The sequence below is a fragment of the Lepidochelys kempii genome, chromosome 7 (assembly GCF_965140265.1).
Source record: "Lepidochelys kempii isolate rLepKem1 chromosome 7, rLepKem1.hap2, whole genome shotgun sequence".
NCBI classification, from domain to species: domain Eukaryota; kingdom Metazoa; phylum Chordata; order Testudines; family Cheloniidae; genus Lepidochelys; species Lepidochelys kempii.
In genome coordinates this window covers 104,609,784-104,626,387 of record NC_133262.1, presented here as the reverse complement: position 1 = coordinate 104,626,387, position 16,604 = coordinate 104,609,784, and the positions used below count along the sequence as shown (strand labels likewise).

Here is a 16,604-nt window from a genome sequence, read left to right as displayed (position 1 = left end):
TACATCCCAAAATGTCATTGGCCTTCTTGGCAACAAGGGCACACTGCTGACTCATATCCAGCTTGTCGTCCACTGTCACCCCTAGGTCCTTTTCCGCAGAACTGCTGCCTAGCCATTCGGTCCCTAGTCTGTAGCTGTGTATTGGGTTCTTCCGTCCTAAGTGCAGGACTCTGCACTTGTCCTTGTTGAACCTCATCAGATTTCTTTTGGCCCAATCCTCCAATTTGTCTAGGTCCCTCTGTATCCTATCCCTGCCCTCCAGCGTATCTACCACTCCTCCCAGTTTAGTATGAGGAGTTGCTTGTAAGAAGGGCCCCTTGAAGAAGGACGGGGAAGGGAGGAGGAGCAGAATTAGAGAGAATATCCCACTTCTACAGTGCAAAGGACCCAGCAATCTGAGTTTATTTAGGACTGTGCTCTAAGCAAGCCTTCTGACGGCACGCCCGGGGGCAACACATCAGTCCACTCACTGGATCCTTCTTCCTGTTTTCTGAATAGTCTGTCCCACTTCTACTGTGCACGGTCCTTGATGAACTCAGACTGCTGGGTCCTTTGCACTGTAGAAGTGGGATATTCTCTCTAATTCTGCTCCTCCTCCCTTCCCCGTCCCTCTTCAAGGGGCCATTCTTACAAGCAACTCCTCATGAAGGAGGTTCAAATGCTCCTTGCCATGGGAGCAGTGGAGGAGGTTCCTCAGGAGCAAGGGATTGTACTACCAACATTTCCTAATCCCCCAAAGCCAAAGAGAGTCTCATACCCATTCTTGACCTACGAGGCCGCAACAGATTCATGAAGAAGTTAAGGTTCCGCGTGGTCTCTTTGACTGCCTTCATCCAGTCTCTGGATCTTGGAGACTGGTATGCCACCCTCGACCTCAAGAACGCGTATTTCCACATATCGATAGTTCCAGCCCACAGATGCTTTCTCAGGTTTGTAGTGAACCACAACCATTACCAAGACTAATGCCCCTGCTTCGTACCCCTAGCCACTTGCTCATTACTCTATCTGTCATGGAAGGTGGCATTCCTGGTCGCAATAACATCAGCTAGGAGACTGTCTGAGCTTAAGGCCTTAACTTCTGACCCTCTTTACACCATTTTTTATAAGAACAAGGTGCAACTTAGGCCTCACCCAGCCTTTCTCCTGAAGGTTGTCTGTTTCATGCCCATCAGGACATTTTTTCTCCTAGTCTTTTACCCTAAGCCACACGCTAACATTTGGAAGCAAAGGCTACACTCCTTGGACGTTCAGCAAACATTGGCCTTTTATATCGAACATATGAAGCAGTTTCGTAAGTCGAACCAGCTGTTTGTCGCAGTAGCAGAGAGGATGAAGGGCCTCCTGTCTTCTCAAAGAATTTCATCGTGGATCACGTCCTGTCATATTATGATTTAGCAAAGATACCTGCCCTTGCATTAACGGCACATTGTCCTCGGTGGCATTCCTGACTCAGGTCCTGATCCAGGAGATCTGCAGAGCGGCGACGTGGTTGTCGGTCCCCACGTTCACCTCTCCTTATGCCGCGGTATTTGGCGGAGCAAGCCAGTGGATTTGGAGGTGCTTTTCAATGGAGCACAGCTTCCTGTGTGACAGCTATGGAAGTCTATGGGTGGCAGCTGCTGGTGTGCAGTTGGTGCTTTCCTCCTCTATCTTAGTCCCCTCACTGACCCTGTCTTCCCTGATGTGAGAGCAGGCCTCCTTGAAATTGTAAATTTGAGCTAAAAGTTAACTGCCAAACTCTGCAGGCGGAGGGGTGGGGCTGGAGGGGACCTAAATGATTCTATGGGAGATGAGAACAGCCTTTTAATATTTTTCATTGTATCTGTGGTGGAAGATGAGGGTCAATTCATAATGTTACATATCTGAGATCTCCTGTTTTTGCTATGGGGGACATTCAGAGACAACTGAATGTCCTTGCTTTTGTTGTTTTGTCTTATAATTTTAATGCTATTTAGTTTCTTCTGAAAATTGGAAATTAAATTGTAATTAGTGTCTTTTGATGTGGAAGCACTCAAAATCTAATAAATTAGTTTCCCATTAATGCTTCTTGGTTTGGGACTTCATATGTTTTTAATCTCAATATTTGGTTTACTGAAGTCATTTGCCTAAATATGCATGCAGAATTAATTCTGAGGAATTGCAAAAGTAGCTGTTGTTTTTTGGTAACTCATCCTCATTCTGCATCTCTTTGTACAAATCAGGTTAATCAAATGGAAAGTTGACCATTTGTTTAAAATTCAAAAATTTAATTTGAACGAAATGTTAAAGGGACACTCAGTTTGGAGTTGCCCTCAAATTTAGAGTTAGTAGTAACATATATCTGCAAGCCTAAATCTAATAATTTCAATTTTCTCTGGAAATTTTTCTATTTTATACGTTTCCCTGTAGTGTTTGCAATCCAAACATGGCCAGTTCTGTGTACCTGGAAGTACATGTAAAAATGTGCAGACTGGTTCACTGATTTTCATTGTTCAGAAATATTTAGTATCCCTTTTCACTTGCCCTTTAGTGCGTCAGTGTTCCACGAACGTTGTAGGAACAAAGATATGGCTTGTATTTTGTTGCAGCCATAGCTGCCTAACACATTGCAGGCAGCTACACTGTGAAAGGTTGCTGTGGTACATATGTGCTTGGTTTACACACAGCTAGCTATTTATAAAGTGTCACAAGGTAAGGCATGCTTTTGCTTGAGTTGTCTTGCAGGAGTACACATCAAGAATTACTCATGTTCCTAGAAGAAAAAAATCCCAGCAGTGAAGTTTACTCACTTTATTTCTGAAACTAGAATGAGAAACTAGTCTAATCTAGGTTTCAAGTAGTATGATCTTTTTGGTGTGTCTCTGATGATTTAATATAAATAATTGATGCAGCCCATTAATACAGTGTGACTACAGGTTATGAAGGCTGTCTGGCCAGACAGGGAAAGTTTGCCATGCAGTTCAGTACTGCATAATCTTGTGGTGTGATAAGATTCTTTCAATAATATCTTCTGAAAGCAGAAGGCAAAATTTTTGGTGGTTTAAGAAAATAATGAAAAAAACAAGTGTAGTATTTTATTCTCTTATGCTGTGAAATCCCTTATCATATTTTAAGGGATTACCAGACATGAAATATTATTACTGCTATATTATTTACTGGTGTTGCTTATTGTGTGGAAAGGGCAATGGAATCGCAGTACTGGCTGGAATCGCACGGGCAACCTGTGCGTAAACTTGTACTGTAGCAGATAAGGGTATGTATATTGTAATCTCATGCTTGACCCAGGAATGATTTGATACTGGAAAGCCTGATCCATTTTAACAGCTACATTGTGGTTGAGTTATTTTAATGTCCATACTGTGTTAATATTCAGCTAACAAAAGCAGCTTGCAAACCCCCTCTCCACCAAAAATCACTTTAATGTAAAAGAGGGCTCCAGTTCCAGTTCTGTGTCTTATCCCTTTTTCTTTTTCTTTCTAGGTGTATATTTACCTTTGTTATGGGAACAGAGTTTTTGTTGGAAAAGTCCTATTGCTCTGGGCTATACAAGGGGCCACTTCTCTGCTCTGGTTGCCATGGAGAACGATGGTTATGGCAATCGAGGTGCTGGTGCTAACTTGAACACTGATGATGATGTTACCATTACTTTTTTACCATTGGTTGATAGTGAGAGGAAATTACTGCATATTCATTTCCTCTCTGCTCAAGAGGTAAGAAGCATTTATGTGGCTGGCAACTTTTCCCACACGTTATTTGTAAGTACAGGTCTCTTTTGCAGTCTGACATGTTTGAAGTTTTAAATACATCTACCCTTTTTTGATTCTGCTCTCCTCTCCATCATTTGAGACTGTTCAAAAGGATGCTTCTCACATCTTTGGAACTCAGTTTAGTTTCTTACAAGTTGAATGTAAATGTACTGTATATGTAAATACAAATGCAGTAACCCTGAAATGGACCCGGATATATCTAGAATAGGCACCCAGTTAACTATAGGCACCCAGTTAACTAAAAATTTAAATTCAGCCCTAGTTTGAGTGAGTGAAACTTATTTTTTGGCCAGTAAGCTCTAAGAGTTATAGTATTATATACATCTTTGCTTTAATTAAGCTATGTTTGTTTGCTGATACTGATAGGGAGCTACTGTCGCTAAGTGTAGAGCCACATTTGAGGATTTGGAGATAAAAAATGAACGTGGGTCCTTGTCCACAGAAGCCAATATGTAGAGAAAGGAGAAACGGGGTATAATTTTAGGTATAAAGGGAATATTACCTGGCAAGCCATAACTTTGAACAATATCTTCAAGAACAGGAGTTTAGAGCAGAGCATTACTAGAATTGTAAGGATTGCCTTGTGATTTACAAGCGCTTTGTAAGAACTCCTCCGTCTTAGAATTGTCTGCTGCACCTGTACAGTAGGTAACATACAAATATTTGCACTGTACTAAGGTTCACTTTAAAATGGATTTTTAAAAGACGAGGAGGGAGAGGGAAAACTGGCGAGTACGGTTGAGTATAAGAACGAATGTAACAATTACTTAATGTAAAACCTGAGTGTGCACTTAAACTCTCAAAAATAGAAGCCAAAAAAACCGGATAAATATTATGAAATGTTACGTCCCACTAACTGCATTTAAATAAGATAGTGGTACTACTTTAGCTCAAAAGTCACAATATACCATGGGTTGTTTCCTTAAAGTTTGTCAGCAGTCTTGAAACCCTCATCCTGAGTCTGTTTTCTGTCCCCTAAGATAGGTAATGAGGAGCAGCAAGAAAAGCTGCTCAGAGAGTGGCTAGACTGCTGTGTGACAGAGGGTGGAGTCCTTGTTGCTATGCAGAAAAGCTCTCGTCGCCGCAATCATCCCCTGGTCACACAAATGGTAGAGAAGTGGCTTGACCGCTACCGACAGATTCGCCCATGTACATCCCTTTCTGATGGTGAGGAAGATGAAGATGATGATGATGAATGATGAAATAAAAATAAAGTATCAATGCATAGTGTCTGATGACCCCAAAGTTAGAGTTGTACTCTAGCGGTTTGTTATGGATTGACTTAAATCTAGCAGAAGCATGCTGAAAGGATTTTACTTACCAGCATGGGGAGAGTATAGAGGTTCATCTGCTGTGTGAAGAGAGCTAAATTGGTTGGACTACAGTTTGTAAAAACAAAAACAAAAAACTAATTTTATTATCAAGACAAAACATTTGTTTCTTTCCAGTTGCAAATCTGTCTATAAATGTATCGCATGTGGTTGTGTAAGAAGTTGTGTAATAGGAAAAAAGTGTACCAGCATCTTAAAATTATTGAGAAGAAATTTCTTTCAAGTAAGGGCACTTACAAAAGCACATGTTAGATGGATATTTGTTCCTTTTGAGATTTACTTTTACAGTAGAACTTGTATTCTACATCACTCTTTAAATATTCTGACACGTTTTCTTGCAAGGCCATTTTGTGAGATCTCACCAGTACCCAGGTCAGATGGTGAGGTTTATTTTTTTGTTTGCACAAACTATCCAGAGTAAGTTAGAAGTACAAACAAGTTCATTATTTTATTAATATTTTAGTTACTGTTGTGCCCATTATAATAAAATCAAATCTTTAAGGAACAAACTGTGGAAGAAGAGCTACATTTTTCATTGAGTGAACTTATATTTTGTTTTCTGAAAAATAGTTTTTTGCTCTCCATTAATATTTCACCTTGTAACATTTAATACTTTCTTCAGTATGCTTAAAATATTTATTTAGAAAAGTGACCTAAAACATTATTCCAGAGATTACATACTAAACAACTGTGTGGAGTTGCCAACTCAAGTGAGATTTGAGAATTTCATATTGTCCAAACCCAGTCTTGCTGTGATATGTACAGTATATCATTTTATCATTGAGTCTTTCACCCTAGTTAAACATTGCAAGTGAAAACTACTTCATCGATTATTAGTGAGACCTCTCGGCAGTTTTATTTTTTTTTTAAACAAACTTCATTCTAAAGTGGCTTTTTTAAAAAAAGCACTGTATAATATATTTCTCTATGTAAACCTGGGAATTTCTTGCATGTTGACTTTTGTGGCCATACTTAATATGTAAGGTTCCTAAAAGTGGAAGTCCAGAATATATTCATCTGTAGAAATTTTATTATATGTGATAACTTTACCCATTACAAATTGTATGGCTAAAGTTACCTTAAAACAACCTTGCTTAGAAACACTGAAGGTTAATGCCATTTTTTTACATATACAGTGCAATTCAGATCTTCTTTAATAAGCACTTTGAAAGCTATTGATAGTGTGTGTGCGTGCCTGGTGGATAGGGAACTTTGCAGTAGATGACCTAGAATTTCAAAAGAAGACCCATAAAGTGCATATTTTTGTGTAGTTTAAGGCTATGGAAACACTAAAGAACTTGCTGCTTTTTCTTCTAAATGCTGCTTAGATGGTATTGAAATGTGCACAACTCCTAGATAATCTTGGTGACAAAACACCAAAAATATAGAAATAATGAAGTGCTGTATTAAGTTAGCAATTTTCCCCCCTCAGATTCCATTGATGTTTATTATGAAATGTGTCTTCACACTTTTGGCCATTTAGGTCTCCTTTCATTGGTGCATGCATAGATTTTCAGGTAAAAGAATGCATGTTTCTTTGCAGTATATGTATGAATTACCTGAGTGAAAATAGAAGAATCACAGATAGTGAACAGGTTCTATATCTTAATATACAATCTTGATTTCAGTTTGCTTTCGAAATGCAGTAGTCAGGTAAATTGATACCTGGTCCTCATTCTTCCAAGATTATGATGTTACCTTACAATGAAATCCATGTGTACCATGACCAATGAGTAACTTAAGTAAGTTAAGAGCTCGTGCATTCAGTATGCTATGTGAATGGTGTACACACACACACACACACACACACCCACACACCAGATTACACTTTGCTTCATTGACATATCTTCCCCCAAATTACACACTGTTACTGTAAGTCATAAGAAGCAAGATTCAAATACCTTCCTTGTGAAATAGGTTTTAATTTTTATTCATTATTCTGCCATTCTCCAACCAAATTGTTGCAAAAGCAAGCCGTATCTTGCCTCCAACAATATCGGTGGCCTGCACCCCAATTTGAGTTACTTTGAAGAAATGAACATCCTTTCATTTTTAAAGAGATTTAATGTCAGTTTATTATACAATCAATTACAGCTTTTGATTTTAAAAAGCAAACCAAACCCCACACTGTCTAATATCTATGCCCCACTTTGTTATGAATTGACACCCCTGATACTTTTTTATAGTTTTATTAACCATTACTGCTTTCTTCTAATCTATAAAATGATAGGTTCAGGCTAACAAGCCTCACTCTGTTTTCAAAATCAAGTGAGACTTTTTAAACAAAAATCCTTAGTTAAATGAGTTGGGGTTTAGCTGTTGACCGTGTACCTCACCCACTACAGTAGATGAAGGTGTAAGCAGTTGTCCTTTTCCCAGCACGGTAGCCAGTGTACATTAAATCTCCCCATTTGACATACTTGAAGGTTTACAAACACGTAGGTGCAGTGATGGGTAAGTCCTGTTGACCCAATCTATATTAAATTTACCATTTGGCTTCGTACTGTTGAATGCTTACATAGCCCAGTACTTGGCTTTTCATTTCAAGCTCTTGCCCCCTCTGCATCTGGGAACTGTCTTGGACTATTTATGAATTCCTTAGTAGAATTTAATTCCTGGGTTGCTCTTGTTAAACCAAGGCATGCTGAAATCATCCAGAGTGCTGCTACAGCATAGCTTTTAACCAGCATTACTGGAATGTTTCCTATTCCTTTAACACAGTAACATTGCTGTGCATTTTGAAGAATGCAGAATTCTTGTTGTGTTGCTTAATTAACTGATTAAGGAGAAGTAACTTCTGTGAGCTTTACTGTATGAAGTGGTGACACTTTATGCTGATAAAACTGGCTTTTTTTAAAAAAAAAAAAAAGTCACATTTTTGTTACTTGTATGAACTGCTTCATGTTATCCTTGATTGATGGAAGGGCCCCCAGCCTTCCTTGTATTAGTACAAAAGCAGCAGTAAATTGGTTTGTCAGTAAAGCAAAAGGCACAAATCTTGAGCAGCAGCTATCTGGCATACATTTCTCTCCCTTCCCCTTGCAGACTAACTTTTCTGTCTAAAAACACTTGGCCATACTATAGTCACATTGCTTTGGACCCAGGAATACGTCAAGTCAGGCTGGATACACATTCTCTCCTTCTCCATGTGACCTACTCCTTGCATATTTTGTTGGTGTTTGTATTACAGACAGTTGAATCCCTCTGTACTGGTCACAACCCCACAAGTAGTGTTGTTTTTAACCTGAAGCTTGTTGTTATGATACTTTGTAACATTTGGATTTTTTAAATTCATTTGTAGTTCTTGTTGAACTGTAAAACCTAAGTGGAAGCTATTGTCTAAGTTGGCTATGATTTGCATCTAGTCTTATTTTTATAAGTACTGGATGAAAGCATACAGCATCTACCATTCTCTGCAAGGTTTGTCCCAGGACTCTTATTTCCTGATTCAAAATCCACTGCTGGCAATGGATGCACTAGGAACCACTGGCATGAATTATTCCTTTTCATAGAACAGTATTTACTGAAATGCAACTGCTTATTTTAAAAAACTATGATAGTACCAAAAATAGTCACTTCAAACCTTGACAACATGAATTAAATGTTTTATCTTCCATTTTCGTGTTTCCCAAATGTCCTCTCTAACTAACCTGTTTTATTCTCCTGGTTTTTCTCTATGCTGGTGTTTATGGATAATCATTCATACTTGCTCTGTTAGATCATTGACAAAAGGATAGTCACACAGCTATGAAATGTGACCTCTTTGTAACATGTTTGAAGCTGGTAAATAGCTTTCCATTTAATTTAAAACAAACAAAAATACAGTTTTGTAACTACTAGAAATTTTGGTTTCAGTTGTTTTTTCCCATGTCGTTATTTGCCCCATCTATTCAAGTTGATGTTGGCATTGATTCATTTTAAAAGGGCACTGCAGTAATACAAGGATGGGCCCTCCATGCAGTGAAGTTTGAAGCTGCCTAGTGCTCAGTCAGGCTTAAACTTGATTCTCCAGAAACTTGCTAACATTTTCTCTGTCTAGTGTAGATAAGTGTTAACGCTTATTATAAGGTTGTAGGGCTAAGAGCTAGCTCCTTCCCAAAGCACAGTATTCATGATGGTGAGTTTCTTGAATATGTAGGTTAAATGAAAGTTGCACAGAATTTAAATATTAGCGAGGTATGTATCCAAAGTGCCTATTTTTCTGAAAAGTAAAAAGTCATGGGGCAGAAGGTAACATAGGCAAGTTTTTCTAAAACTGAACTGACTAAGGAATCAGCAAGGTTAAATTTAGTTTCTCCAGCATTTCTAAATTATAAATATCTACACGTGGAGTAGAAATTTAGGGTCAGATCCTCAGCTGGTGTAAACTGTCATAGAGCTTTGCTAATTTACAGCAGCTGAAGATCTGCCCTACCTCACTGTGAGTTGTGCAGCCATGAGGTCTTTTTATGAGGTGGGTACTAATACATTTGATCATAACAGCATAACTTACTTTACATTCTCAAAGGGTTTCTATTTTTAACCATATTAAAATTGCATTGAGGGCTCTACATTTCAGAAATTATAGAAATTTTATCACTTTTTATTGAAAACTGCACTGAACGCTAAATGTCCACCTTCACAATAAACAAATACAATAACGGTAACACACTAAAACAAAACATTCTTCTGATAGCCATTGTTCTTTGTTTGGGATAGTTTAAGATTTTTTTTTTGTCACAGAAACAGGAATGTTACCCCCCCCCTCCCCCCATACAAAGGCTCAAAACAGGCCATCTTTTTAAACAAAAAGGCGATGATTCACAAAAGACTATGAATATAACATGTAACTAGTTGATACAAATCTAATAGGATTTGTTAAAATCAGTCACATCTAATAACACATTTTTGAAGTGTCCTTGTATAAAATATCACGTGAAGAAAAGAAGACTCTTATCAATGTCTAAAAAAGTGGGTTTTGTTCATAGACAGTCTGACAAGTTACCATAAAAAGTGTTTCCTGAGACATAAGGAAATGCAACATTATTTTTCTTGAACCCTTTCCAGCTCAAGACATTTGCACTCAATAAAATAGCTGCAGATTTAAAACTGAGAAAATATATTTGAGTACAAATAGTGTGTGAAACTCAATACTTTTTTTTTTTTTTTTTTTTTTGCATCACTGAGGGGGGCATACTGAATTTACAGCTACTTTATTCAGTGTGTCGGTCAGATGAGAGAAACCTTTCTTTCATGTGATAGGAGGGGAGCTATTTAACTCTGACACCTTTCCCCCCCCATCCTAACCTTCCTGGCCTGAATGGCTATAATTAAACTTTTTATAAAGAGAACTTTCAATGTATATTACTGGCCAGCTAGGACTGCACCAAGACATTTGTTTTCTTCTCATCTCTAGGCCAGTATTTTCTCCTCCTGTAAAAAGAGGTAACCGGACAAGTGAATAAAGAAAAGGCTGAAGCCACATGATGGTTTCCTCTTAAATTTCTTACGGTTTGCTTGAGGCATTGCTGTAAATACAGGTGAATAGGCCCTGCTATTCCCAAGGGCTGAGAAGGGGAAATCTATTTTATTCTTGTGACTGATGCACAGATGAAGGAAACTTAACACACAGTAACCGAAGCTGATCATTAATGTATATTATCCTAGTTGTCAGCACTTCAGTAAAGCAGGTGACTTCTTCAGGGTTTCTCCCCAGTCTTGACTGCTATCGCATTGTAGTTTAATACTGGAACATCAATGATGCATCTGTCCAAAATCAACATTACAAATATTGTATCAAATTCCTTTCTTAGTTCCTGTATAACTTTTTTCCAATGTCTCTTGGTCCCAAGTTTATTGAATAATTTTTGAATTAGCTGCTATTGCTCATTAGGGTGCTCCCTGTTGTCCCCATGTTTTGTGGGCTGGTTAGGAGATGGAGCTTGGGAAGGGTGTGCCACTGTTGGAAGATTGTGGGTAACAGGAATGCCTCCAGGTATGATGCCCTCCATTGCTGCTGGAATCCCTCCAGGTGCGACACTGACCATGCCAGGTGGATATCTAGGAAGAAACAGTTAATGACACCACTATGCAAAAATACTGTAGAAGGAATGACCACAACAAATTACCTGTGTTTTGGAAGGAGTTAAGGCAGCTAAGAGTTTTTCTCACTCAATATATGCTAACTGCATAGTAGTGTCTGTAATTCACTAAACCAAGCAGCAAGGTGTAACTATTCTAGTACCTAATGCATTTTAAAAAAAAAACCCTACTGTTTGATCAAAAGCTTAAAGCTGAACTAATTTTTAAAGTAAAATAGTCCACATAGGGCAGTGAACATTGATTGATTTTTCCAAATCACTTCATGGGAGTTAGGGTCAGTTTGTTTCTCCCTAACTGCAGCTGGTGTAGTCTCTATCCACTGGTGTAGCAATAGTAACAGTCATGCAAACAAGCCTTCACCCCGTAGACTGATTACATACCTCCATCAAGAATTTTTTGAGGCAAAAACATTACAGTAGCCCTTGACACAAAACTACTTAAATGAGAAATTTACAAGGAAATGGAATGAGGCTTTAGCCTTTATACAGAACCTGAAAGTCCTTAGGTAGATGCACTAGCGGCCACTAGGAACTGATGATGTGAAAAGATCCCTGAATATGGACTTGTGTGAGTTACAGCCATACCTTGTAACTGATGAAAACTTTAATGGGTGGAGAAGAGAACTTTTTTTATTTTAAAAAAAAAAATCACTAGCCTGTGGGGGGTGAAAAAGTAGGAGGAAAATGCTTTCTGCATTAGTCATTACCAAAGTGTTTATATAATGTTTCAAACTGTATTTACTCCTGCATTGATGTAGTGAAGGGCATTATTCCATGTTAATCTCTCCTAGTGCAGAGAAGATCAGTCTCTGAAAGCAGCACTACCGTTGTAAGCTAAGGAACAATTCCCATGCCCAGCCAGCAGGAAATAAGGCAAGAAGTGAAAAACTTCTATTTGAATTGGGTAAAACTGGTGGGGGGGGGGGGGGGGGGGGGAAGAAGAATAAATGCATTTAAAATGCAACCAAGACTTCCTTCCCCATCAGGTATCATACTTCACCACCCTTTTTTTATTTTTTTTTGTCTTGCATCTTGCCAGCCAGTTAGCTGCAATCCCTTAAGGATAAAGGCCCAGATGTGTTTAACTTTGCACGTTGCTCTATGTTAGCACATAGGCTTCATGCGTTATTTTTTAAATTAATTCATAGTGTCAAGCTGAGCGTTCCTATTGACACTACAAGTACCCCATTATGTTTTTTTCAGCTGTTTTAACCATAGAAATCAGCTTCTCACTTAGGAAGGATCCAAATAACTCTACTGGCTTCATGTTAATGCATCGTCTGAGATGCATTTTATGATACAAGAACGTAGCCTGGCAGCAGGCTGCATGTGACAGGGAGTGCAATGAAACTCCCTAACGTGCACCAGGTGTGCTGTATGACCTAGACACACAAGCAGAAGAAGATATTCTAACTATATTAGCGTAATCTCTTCTAAAGGGAAAAACATCTGGTGGACCAGTTCAAATTGAAACATTTCAGTGAAGTCAGTCTTCTGAAAAGGACATAAGTTGCTGACTTTTACAAGTGTCACTTTAACAGTTTGAACCATGTACTTATGCAGCTAAATGTTTCGTGGGAACAAAATAAATTGAACACAGCTTGTATTCTACTGTGCCTGTGAAGTTGATATATCTGTGGACAGCTGAAGGTTATGAGAACATATTTTTACCCATAAATATTCTTAACTCGGATTGATGAATAAAAAAGTCTGTTAGCTTATTTTTCATATAAGATGTGACAGGTGTAGCAAACACCTCTTAATGCAACCTGGTCCAACGGCATGAAAACTAATGCACAATCAACTGTTACACTGGAAAATCTGACACTGCTTTAAAGGCCCAGGAAAACATTTCGATGGCTAAATTTATAGGGAAGGGTGCAAAACATGGGCCAAGGGATGTTAGATATAGGAAGGAATTTTGGGTTAGCTGAGGTAGGTGCTAGCAATGCTTAGGAGAATTTCTGGGCTGCAGGGAGCATAGTGCAGCTACAGTGGGATGGGAGAGACTGAGTATTGTGCTCGCTGTGAGATAGCAGCTATTATGCCAGCCAGGTTCTAGAAAGTAGCAACGTATTAACCATGCCTCCTCCAGAACCTCTCCACGATGGGGACTCCTCAGCTGTTTAATTAGGGCAGCTTTATGGTCTCATTTGAACCAGTGCAGTAGCACGTGTGGGGGGGCTGTATCAGAAGCCAGGATCTAGAGCACAGTTTGTGCTCAGGCATGGGGCTAACAAATGGTGCAAAGCCAAGAGAGTAGGAAGGAGCACAGTGAGCGATAGGGCTGGTAAGATGAGAGATGTATGCAGAGGGGGAACGATGCAGAACCTTGAAAGAGGGCAAGGACAAATAACTTGAGCTTAGTATGAAGAAAAAGAATGATGGGCCCAGTAAAGAGGGGTAGGAGCTGATAATGCAGTCACAATCTGGTGGGGCATATGGTGATAAACACAGAGGGCAGACTGGTGGAGTTTACAGTAGACGGGAAGAGATAATCAAGGCATGGATCAGAGATGGAGGAGACAGGACAGATGTTAGAGAGGGAAAGAAAGAAGACTAGAATCCTGAGGTGGAGGGAGGGGAGAGGCAGCAAGAGCAAAATCATGATGGTTCGCTTAGGTGCTGGAGAGTGGTGGCATTTTCAACCATGATGAAGAGATGTAGATGGAGAGCAGAACTGATGCTGAGCTTGCAAAGGAAATGAGACAGCCAGGACGAAATACAAGATGAGGCTGATGGAGAAAGATCTGTAAATCATCAGTATGAAGGGCAGAGCTGAAACTAAGGCATCAAAGAGCAAGTGTAAAACCAGAGCAAGGGCCAAGTATGAAGTCCCTTCCATCAGAGGAGCAGTCACAAAGGAAAGAGCTGAGTGTGTTCCAGGAGCAAAGTGCAGAGGAAGGGGATGCAACAGACTCTACCAAAGTGACAACATAGCTCAAAGAGACTGAGGAGGAAGAGGCAGCCATTAGGATGAAGTTAATAGTAGCTTTGGTATGAAGTGGAGAGAGCAAGAGCTAAAAGAAAAGATGGTGGATAAGAAATTTTAGGAGCAGGGTTAGACTTACATGGAACTCAGAGGTGAAGGTGAGAAGGGAAGTAGATGGTTTCATCCTAATTGATGGGGGAAGAAAAGGCCATTGTCAATTATGGCTTCTTAGGTCCACTGGCATAAGGATCTTGATCCTAACTTAGACCAACTAAAAAGTTAAAATCCACGTTGGCCACAAGTTTGATCCATGTTGGCCACATTTTCCAAGTTGTGGCTTCAAATGTTAACTTTGCTCATGAGCAAAAACAAACCAACTCACCCAACACACGCTGTGGACACACACATGTTGCATCTCATTAAAATACCTGGTATCCTGGCCTCTACTGCTACACCTGAAAAATGCGCTCATACTTTACAGTGGGCAAGCATACTCCAAAAGTGGCTGATCTACACCAATGAAAATATATTGTTAGCAATCTGTGCTGTACATCATATGTTCAGAGTACACATATCTGATTCACTGTATCTAAATGTGTTACACAATAAGCAGTGTGTGTGGTACACACTGTAAAAATGGTGTAAGTTAAACAGAAAGCAACAGCCTGTAAGCACAATACATTACACAGCCTGAGATGGCACATCTCAATGCAATTACGAGAGGGCCCAAGTGTGACATTCTGGCTTCTTTTTGATGCTAAATTCTATATTCTCCAGCAGAGTCATGACTAGTTTTGTAGATAGTCCAAATAAAATGAGTTGCTCCAGGCAACAGTGGAATGTATCCCAACATTTGCTTTGTACTGTGTATGACACCACTGTTGTCTGAACTGGCTCATTCATGCTTAATTATGAGCGTTTCATACAGAGTTGAAAAGCAGACCCTTTTACTCCTTCATTTCCTCCCCCCTTTGGTGACTGCGGCATAAGTTAACTACACAACTGCCTATGGACATTTTACTGATTGCCTTCCCTTTTAAAATAATACAAACATGAACAACTCTATTTTGATACCATTTTCTTGTACAATTAAGCTGCACCCCATAATGGAATAATATACAGCCTTGGCCAAGCACTCAGTAGCCAAGTGCCACTGTGAAATGCAAAGCAGCTATAACAAAGGCCAGGATCTGGCCCCACATGTGGATTTTATAATCTGGCTGAGTGGGTTCCTTAGTATGTGTGCCGTGGGAGGGCCCATAGAAGCTAGGAGGATATATGTGCTAGAATTAGTCTCATCTTCAGACACCTCCTTCCAGTAGAATTATCCACTTAAACAGGGACGCTGTCAAATTGTATCGTCATAAAACACAGTAACCTTGGTTACTAAACCCAGCTTACACGGAAACGGGAAGCACTTTAAAAGCCTTCTTTACTTTCCGCTGTTTATGACATTTAATTACTTTTTTTGCATTTCTCTCAGTTTGGACAAAGAAAATTGGGAAATCAGTTTCATTTTCCAGTTTTCATTCCCTACCACCATGCTGCAGTATTCTGCCCTGATGCCAATAGGATCATGCTGCAGTATTCTGGTTACAAACACTGCTGGGGAATGTCTATTAATTTAAAATAAACACAGGGAGGTTTTTTTTTTAAATCTTGGAATCATGGCCTTGGGTTTTGTAAGACCTTGTTTCTATACACCTAAAACCAAGACACTAAAACCTGGAAACTGGTGGGTGCCTCAATATGGATTTAAAAGGCTAGTGTTAAGCCTCTTACCTCTGAAAATCTTGGCCTTAGTCGCTGACCCAACAGTATCCCAACAACATATCAGACTACTAATGTATCGCATGGTGCTGATATTAGAAGTAATATGGCAAAGCCTCTGCTGAGTATCTCTCTCTCAAAATCCTGTGCCTATTTGTGTTTTATTGTACTCTGAGTCTTTGCCTCAAAGCCCATCTTCCTCCCCGGATACACTCCCCTGGCACCCCCACCCTCACACTTCTGTCTGTGGGAATAAAAGGTACAGGCTGTTTCCTGTACAGTGCCTATATTTTTATTTGTAAGTATTTCTGATTGGTCCAGCCCCTGCTCTGCAAAAGCTCCAAGGCTCCTTATAAAAAGTCTTGGGGGTATTTTTAGTAAGAATAATGCCCAGTCTCAAGTTTTCCCTCCAGGTCTCATGCCACGGTAATGAGCATGGTATGACTGGCTGGATTAGCGTGAGACTGCCCGAAGCCCTTTGACAGAAGTGCAGAACAAACCTGGAGAGATTCTGTGTATGGGCCATTTATGGAGATGCAGCTTGAGCAGCTGCTGTGACGTCTCACAGGAATACACGTGTAAAATAAACTAAGCTTGCTACAGAATAAGTAACTTGAGCAGCGCTGATAACGCCTGCTGAACGACTGCACACACAGTTCCTCTACCTAGTCAAATCCACAGAGGTTTTATTTAGAAATAGTTACGAGCAGCATTGTCACTGCATATGGAATTCCCAGGCTGTATA

The 16,604-nt window shown here is 39.6% G+C and overlaps 2 protein-coding genes across 24 annotated transcripts in view; one reads left to right on the top strand and one right to left on the bottom strand.

Moving 5' to 3' along the window:
- The window catches only part of ZRANB1 (zinc finger RANBP2-type containing 1), an 83,400-nt gene extending 67,001 nt beyond the window's left edge, over window positions 1-16,399 (top strand). For all 6 annotated transcript variants that reach the window (XM_073354110.1, XM_073354109.1, XM_073354108.1 and 3 more), the window contains 2 exons: window positions 3,460-3,689; window positions 4,727-16,399. In XM_073354110.1, coding sequence (XP_073210211.1) covers window positions 3,460-3,689; window positions 4,727-4,945 — 449 coding nt within the window. In that variant the 3' untranslated portion in view covers window positions 4,946-16,399. The remainder of the gene's footprint in view (window positions 1-3,459; window positions 3,690-4,726) is intronic.
- Window positions 7,122-16,604, bottom strand: part of CTBP2 (C-terminal binding protein 2) — a 231,161-nt gene continuing 221,678 nt past the window's right edge. For 11 of the 18 annotated variants that reach the window (XM_073354089.1, XM_073354088.1, XM_073354090.1 and 8 more), the window contains one exon: window positions 7,122-11,116. In XM_073354089.1, coding sequence (XP_073210190.1) covers window positions 10,936-11,116 — 181 coding nt within the window. In that variant the 3' untranslated portion in view covers window positions 7,122-10,935. Of the gene's footprint in view, window positions 11,117-14,185; window positions 14,600-16,604 lie in introns of those variants that run through there. The other 7 variants (XM_073354097.1, XR_012160053.1, XM_073354099.1 and 4 more) reach the window with 7 other exon arrangements.